Raw genomic sequence first — 8,275 nt, 5'->3', positions numbered from 1 at the left:
AATATAATATTTATCATAAAAAATTATTTATTTAATTTTAATAAAAAATTAAATAGATCATACATTCGCTATGTGTCCATTTACTTATATAATAGATGATTTTATGTAGAGAAAATGGCAAAAATGAAATATATGTCTCTCTAAAAACTCATACCCAGATCTGTACAATTGGGTAAGCTGCACGCGCCTATCAGCTTATGCCACGTAATATTGTTATTTTTTTGATAGAAAAAATTATTTTTATCCTACTTTTATTTTTATAATTTTTAGATTTTTATCCTACTTCAATCCATGGAACCAAAACCATTACCAGCCAAACCTATAATTAAAGATGTCCAAGACACTACACTATCATCATCCAACTCATCAAAAACCTGCTCTGCCTCTATCACATTCCCACATTTAGCATAAAGATCCAAAAGGGCATTTGCAGCTAGGGGTGTTCATGGGTCAGTTTGGATCGGTTAGTGGTTAAAACCATAACCAAAACCAATTTAGTCGGTTTTTGAATTTCTAAAACCAAACCAAACCACAAAAAGAAAATAACCGTTGGTTTGGTTAGGTTTGGTTCGATTTTTCAATTTTTTCGGTTATTGACTAGCCTACTCCAACCATCTCTAGAATAAACTCCCTTTTTTAACCCATAGAAAAGAGTATCACATTGAACAATTTCTCATGAAATATTTGTACAGTGATGGACAAATAACACTATAAACTCTTAAAAATCAGAGCAAACACATTAAACAAAACCAACATTGAGATGAAAAGTACCAGCTTTGTATTGTAGGCACTAAGATTAGCCAACAACATACAAACACATACATGTACATTGTAAAACAGAGCTTTGTATTCTGTTGCAGTGTATTGCAAGAAGAGACAGAGTTAGGCAAATTTGAGTTATCTGTTTACTTTAAAGACTAGCTAGGTGAGCTAATCATATAGAAAAATAATTGAATAAATAAGGAGACATAAAACTACCATTTGAACAAGGGACCATGGAAACTCGTATTGTGAAAGCTGAAGTAGAAAAAGCGAGGTAGGGACCATAGGGTTAATTTATTAGTAATAGTAGGTAGAGTTAGCTTGGTTTTGGGGTTTTGGGCAATTGGGCTAATATATTGGTTGGGATAGACACAGATTAAAATTTAGTTTTAGATTAAATTTAATAAAATATTTATATTTTATTTATAAATTATATATAAATAATTATAATATATATATATATATATAATTATCGGTTCGGTTTGGTTATTTTCACGATTTTTTTTAAGTAAAACCATAACCAAACCAAATAGCATCGGTTTTTTAAAATTTAAAACCAAACCTAACTAAACCAAATCAAACGTTGGTTTTTTTAATCGATTTTATTCGATTTACGGTTCAGTTTGGTTGTTACCAACCACAAAAAGAAAATAACCATCGGTTTGGGGTTATTTATCCTTCTTCACAAAAAGAAAAAATTAGTGGGTATAAAAATGATAATTAAAAAATTAATGGTGAGAAACGTATTGAATTTGTGGTATAAATGAAAATGGAGATAAAAAAATAAAGATGAAGATGTGAAAGAGGAAGATGAAGATGTTGAAGGAATATGAAAATGGAGAGAAGGAGAGGATAAAAGAATAAAACAAATAAAGAAGAAAATAAAAAAATGCATATATATATATATAAAAGAAATGTGAAAATAAAATTTTTATTTTTTGTGCTCACTCTCTCAGGGAGAGTGAGATACACTCGCTTTGCCACGTAAGCATTCAGGAAGGTAATAATATCATTTTTAAATAGTTCAGGGGGGTCATAAGACCCCCGCAAAGTATAAGCGTGTAGTTGGGATTTGGGGTAATGGTTGGGGGGCTTTTGACCATTTTCGTTTTTATGTATAGAATTTAGCTTATACACAAAAGATTAATTTATCGATTCATATTAGTATAAATATTATGTTCACAATCAAAGATGAAGCTGGACAAACATCTTTATGATTGTAGCACAAGATTAAATATAATCTAACTTGATTATGAAAATGGTTGTATTTCAACTTCTTATGCTAGTGCACTTTGTGTGCATTGTACAGACCAAGTAGAGATAATTGTTTATGTTTTGAATATTTATAAACAACTTCTCTAGATCATTAAATGTACTTATACTCTTAATCTTGATATAATTATTATGATCAATGTCATATGATTGTTGTCTTGATCTATCAAGGGATGAAATTCTTTCATGGGTTAAAATATTTTCGATAGGTTGGATGATGACAAATGACATTTGTAAAATGATGATTAGTTGATAGAATCCATGTTTCGGCCTCGAGATTGATGATACCCATTTATGATAGCTTATAAGTTTTTGCAGGTGAATTTTGTATTTGTCACATAAAATAAGTAATCATATGAATAGAAGACATTAATTTAATCAGTGAATTAAATAGTCAGAAATTTAATTTGTTGCTTGGTGTCTGGATTAACATGGGGAGTTCAATAAGATTTAATGAATGATTTTAAAATTATACCAAGGAGTGCAATAAAGATTTGAAATAATCTGTAATTTATTATGGTATGTTAATTCATTCATTTTGTAAGTTAATACCATAATTGAAAATCTTACCAACTAAATTTGTGGTCCGTGCTGTGATCGAATAATTAGAAATTAAATGAAATTTATTTCTTGATAGAAAAGGAATATGAATTTATTTTTGGTGAAAAAGAAAGACCGAGCAGATTTGAAAAAGAATTTAAAAATCTTGAAACTTGTTTCTATATAAGGTGATCTTATTTCATCAAGAAAAAGAATGTAAGGTGATCTTATTTCATCAAGAAAAAGAATTGATGAAAGCCACACCCTGAAATTTATTATGTTATGTTAATACATTCATTTTGCAAATTAATACCATAATTGAAAGTCTCCCTAATGAAGTATGTGGTTCCTGTTGTGATCGAATAATTAGGAATTAAATATAATTTATTTCGTTGGTGGAAAAGAAATATGAATTTATTTTTGGTGAAAAAAGAAAGACTTAGCAGATTTAGGAAATGATATAAAAATCCTAAAATTTGCTTTTATATAAGGTGACCTTATTTTGTCATGAAAAAAAAAAATAATCCGAAAGATGATTTCGTGAACGTTCTTGTTCGTGCTTGAAGGTTTGATTCGCGTTCGTGGTCACACGAATTTTATGTTTGGTTAACATCTGTGATTCTATATTGTTTATATTACATGCAGGTGATTCTGCTTATTTGTTTTTATTGTGTATGTCTATTTTTTAAAATCTGTGATTATATATTGTCTATAATACACGCAAATGATTTTGTTTATTTGCTTTTATTGTGTATGTCTATTTTTCAGCAGTTACTATGACATAATTATGATTTTTCAAATTAAAAAATCAAAATCATAATCCTTTTATTATAAAGATACATAATCGAAGTCAAATAGACTATAATTACCAAACTTTTGGTTATTGGGAAATTGCAAAAATAATTTGTATGGTGTAGTGATATACCAAAATTCTCAATACTGTACCATACTATTTATCAACTCCTAATATTGCGCAATTTCAGAAGCATACGGCAAATTAATTAAACTACGAGTGTAATAAATCATGCCAAATAAATCAACTATTGCAATGTTGTCTCGGAGTGCAGGTACTACATGCAGGTTATGGGTCATCCAATGCTGAAACACATCTACAGGGAACAAAACCGAACCAAATCGCTGACGCTTTAACTAGATCCAGTGAGAGGGAGCCATGTTTTGATCAAGTACAAATTTTACCAGTTCCTCCCCTGTTAGCAATACAAAAGCTTATAGCAGACAAGTTAGGAACTACTTTCTCCAGAAAGGTTGCACTTCAAGATGCTTCTAAGCAAAACAATATCTATTCTCGGGCTGTATTAAGGGATCCTACGGGCCCAATACTTTTACGCTGTAATGCTACTTAAATATTTATAATACTACATCCCTCTTCATCAAAAAAAAATAAAAAAAAATCATGCCAAATAATATAAATAAATAAATCTGTAGTAATAAGCTTAAAACAAAAGGTTGTTACAGCAGTTGCAACAAATACTCATGGAGTAATAAAATAATACACATATAGTGTTGATATAAGAAGCCATTTCTATAAACAAAAACAAAAAAGAAGAGAGTGCAATATATGAATGTTTCCAGTCTGTTTCAAACAACTCCAGCCTACCCATGTTCCTCTTTTCTCCTCAAATTTTAGCAAAAACATAAAAAAATACATTAAAATGAAGCTCCTTTCCCAATAATCAACGTTTTTGGACTCAATTTGTCGCCATTTTGAAAATTGTTTTGTTTTTTCTGTTTTGCTTACCATTGTCTCCAAGAACTGAAGTTTTGATCATTTTCTTGATTTTAGATCTGTTTGCCGATATGTTTCTTTTTTCTTTTTTTACTGAAACTGTTCATTTTGAAGATATATACTAGTGGTTTTTGGTTATTTTTACATGTTATTGAAGCTTCTGAGTCTCCTATGATAGATTGATTAAGGTATTTTCTTGATATTTATGGTTAAATCTTGATTCTGTGCTGCAAAGATACGTAGATTGTTTTTGTTTGCTGTGGTTTTCAGTTTTGAGACTAAACTTGAAAGTGTAGATAGTATCAAAAAGGAAGAAACTTGGTGTGGAGGTGTATTGGGATAGTGGAGTTATGAAAGTCAATGGTAGGGAGGTGTTTGGGATATTTTTTCATTTTTTGGTATTAGTTGTGTTTGTTGAAATTGGTGAAGCTCAAACAAAGACATTTCTGGTAAATTGTGGTACAAATTCTAGTGTTAATGTGGATGGTAGTAGATGGATAGGTGATTCTGTCCCTGGTAGTAATGTTACTTTGAGTTCACCAGGTATTGAGGCATATACTGACTCATTTACTGGTGATCCTTCTTATGAGCCACTTTACAAAACTGCCAAATTTTTTTCTGAAAGTTTCAACTATAGTTTCAAAGGAGCACCTGGTAGTTATTTCCTTAGGCTCCATTTCTATCCCTTTACATTTGGGAATCGTGATGCGAATGAGTCTTACTTTGCTGTTGCTGCAAATGGTTTGAAGTTGGTTTCGGAGTTTAATGTTGCTGGTGAGATTTTGCACAAGAACTCTCTCCTGCAAGGTTCAGGAGGCAACTCCAGTATCTTCTCGTTGGTGAAGGAGTATTTTGTGACATCTGATATCGATGTCTTTGTGCTTGAGTTTACTCCGAAAAAGGATTCTTTTGGATTTGTTAATGCCATTGAGATCATCTCGGTAATTGATAAGCTATTTGTTGACTCTATCAGTAAAGTTGGTGGCAATGGTGCTAACAGTTCTTTAAATTTGAGTAAACGAGGGATTCAAACTATGTACCGGTTGAACATTGGTGGTTCAGCAATTAAATCCACTCAAGATTCAGGGTTCAGGAGGAAGTGGGAGGCGGATTCAAGCTATATGATTATCGCAGATGCAGGTGCAGAAGCCAAAAACCATTCCAACATTACCTATGCTTCCCCAAATGACACCTCTGTTGCTCCTCTTATTGTGTATGAAACAGCAAGAATTATGAGCAACACAGATGTCATGGAGAAGCGGTTGAATATGTCGTGGAAATTGGATGTTGATCCAGATTTTGATTATGTAATCCGCTTACATTTCTGTGAGTTTGACTATAATAAACCAAATCAAAGGATCTTCAAAATATATATAAATAACAAAACTGCAGCAGACAACTACGACATTTTCTCACGAGCTGGGGGAATGAACAAAGCATACCATGAGGATTACTTTGATGCGATGTCCTCGAAAAGCAGCAGTCTCTGGGTTCAACTTGGTCCAGATACAACAACTGGTTCTGCAGGCACTGATGCTCTTTTGAATGGTTTGGAGGTTTTCAAGTTGAGTCGCAATGGTAACCTTGCATATGTACAGAAATACGAGGATGTTCCAGAAAAATCAACTTCAAAAAGTTTAATCCTGTGGGTAGGAATTGGATCAGGTATTGCATCCATTATCTTTCTTGCAGGTTTAGTCATTTTTATTATATGGCTATGTAGAAGGTGGGGTAGCAAAGATGAGACAAAGAAAAACTCGCCTGGATGGAAGCCTGTATTCCTTCATGGAGCTGCTGTGACCAGCACTGGTAATGGTAAGGGATCAATACAATATCAAAGTCTTGGAACTCTAAGATCTGGAAGGCGGTTTACTCTTGCAGAGATTAAAGCAGCCACAAACAACTTTGATGAAAGCTTAGTGATTGGAGTGGGAGGATTTGGTAAAGTTTTCAAAGCAGCACTTGATGATGGCACCCTCGCTGCAATCAAGCGAGCCAATCCTCAATCTCAACAAGGTCTGAAAGAATTTGAAACAGAAATTGAAATGCTTTCTAAGCTAAGGCACAGGCATTTGGTCTCCATGATAGGTTTCTGCGATGAACAGAATGAAATGATTTTGGTCTATGAGTATATGGCCAATGGAACACTCAGGAGTCATCTCTTTGGCAGTGGTCTACCATCCCTAAGCTGGAAGCAAAGACTAGAGGTGTGTATTGGTTCAGCTCGTGGTCTGCATTACCTTCACACAGGGTCAGAGCGTGGAATCATACATAGGGATGTCAAGACAACCAACATATTGTTAGATGAGAACCTTGTGGCGAAAATGGCAGATTTTGGTCTGTCTAAAACTGGCCCTTCTTTGGAGCATACTCATGTCAGTACAGCAGTGAAAGGAAGTTTTGGTTATCTGGATCCAGAGTATTTCAGGAGGCAGCAGTTGACTGAGAAATCTGATGTTTACTCCTTTGGGGTTGTACTGGTTGAAGTTATATGTGCACGTCCTGTTATAAATCCAAGCTTACCGAAAGATCAGATCAATCTTGCAGAATGGGCAATGCGGTTTCAACGAATAAAATCCCTTGAAACTATCATTGATCCACAACTCGCAGGACAATATTCCACAGAATCATTGATGAAATTTGGAGAAATTGCTGAAAAATGTCTAGCAGAAGAGGGAAAGAGCAGACCAACAATGGGAGAAGTTCTGTGGCACCTGGAATATGTTTTGCAACTTCACGAGGCTTGGCTGTGGAAGAGTGCAGGGGAAGACTCTGCTTCAGATATTCATGTTCTAGAGACTGTGGAGGAGAGAGGAACTGAAAATTCTGAAGACCAGACTCGCGTTGAATCAAAACACCAAGAAGAGGGTGAATCTGCAACAAGTACCAGCGGCACTACAGATGCCGTGGCTACTGGAGTAGATGATTTTTTCGCAATTCGTCAGTCAACAAGAAGGTGAAAACCCAAACAATAGACAGTTGATTGTAATGTCTGGACTGTTATAGGCCTGAATTCTTTCCATTTTTGTCACATGTGTTTGTGAGGACTTCACGACAACCTCAATCAGCTTTGACATTACTCATTAAGCAGAAAGAGCTTAGAATGGAGAATGTGAAGATCTTGGTAATACCTTCATGCTGTATTCTTTTACTCAGATTAGACCTCAATTTTTTTTTCATGCTGAATGCTTGTTGCTTAGGATTTAATGATTCTTTTATTTTTGTATGTACTTCATGTTTGAGAAAAATGCCATTAAGTTGATGAATTGGGATGTAATGTATATTTCACTTTTATTTCAATGGAAAAGTATCTTATTTGATGGCACATTTCCTAACAAGTAGTTATATGTCCAAATTTCTTTGTTGCATTTTGTATCTTAAATTGAAGGAAGTGGATATGATTGAGATGGGATAAAGAGCAGGTCATAATACGGTTTACCTTTATGTGGTGGAGTTTATAATTTTGAGACTCATAGTTGTATAATGTAATGGTTTTATGAGGTTCTATAAGGGCTCTAAAAGCTCCACTTTTCAGATCATGACTCTTGACTTATGGTATCCAAGAATATTAAACTGCAGAAGGGACTGCCAATGTATTCCACCCTTTAGTCATGTCCTCATCCATGGCTCTTTCAACCTTAAGCCACCATATGCTGCAGAAGAGATCACATATGCTGGCACATGGTCGAAAGAGCCATGGATGAGGACATGATGAAGGGGCGGAATACATTGGCAGTCCCTTAAACTTACCAACAAATTTCATTGAAAGACTCGAAGGTCTATTTCAATTGAGCACATGAACACATGATCAAATGTTTCTATTCTATACTCCCAGCTCAAATTTTTGAAAAGCTTTTATGCGTACCCTCACACGCCCATTACATATATAGGTTAATCATATGAAATGTGTCACCTCCTTTTATTATACACAATATCATCAATTAGAATATGGTA

At 33.9% G+C, this 8,275-nt stretch overlaps 1 protein-coding gene across 1 annotated transcript; it reads left to right on the top strand.

Moving 5' to 3' along the window:
- Nucleotides 1-3,737: 3,737 nt before the first annotated feature.
- LOC107873067 (probable receptor-like protein kinase At1g30570) lies at nucleotides 3,738-7,853 on the top strand. The gene has a single exon (XM_016719784.2). The coding sequence runs from the start codon at nucleotides 4,672-4,674 to the stop codon at nucleotides 7,279-7,281; it is 2,610 nt and encodes an 869-aa protein (XP_016575270.2). The 5' UTR covers nucleotides 3,738-4,671; the 3' UTR covers nucleotides 7,282-7,853.
- The last annotated feature ends 422 nt before the right edge of the window (nucleotides 7,854-8,275 follow it).

This window comes from Capsicum annuum, chromosome 6, assembly GCF_002878395.1.
Source record: "Capsicum annuum cultivar UCD-10X-F1 chromosome 6, UCD10Xv1.1, whole genome shotgun sequence".
Lineage (NCBI taxonomy): Eukaryota > Viridiplantae > Streptophyta > Magnoliopsida > Solanales > Solanaceae > Capsicum > Capsicum annuum.
Note: the sequence above shows the minus strand (reverse complement) of the source record. Positions and strands in the feature narration are given on the sequence as shown.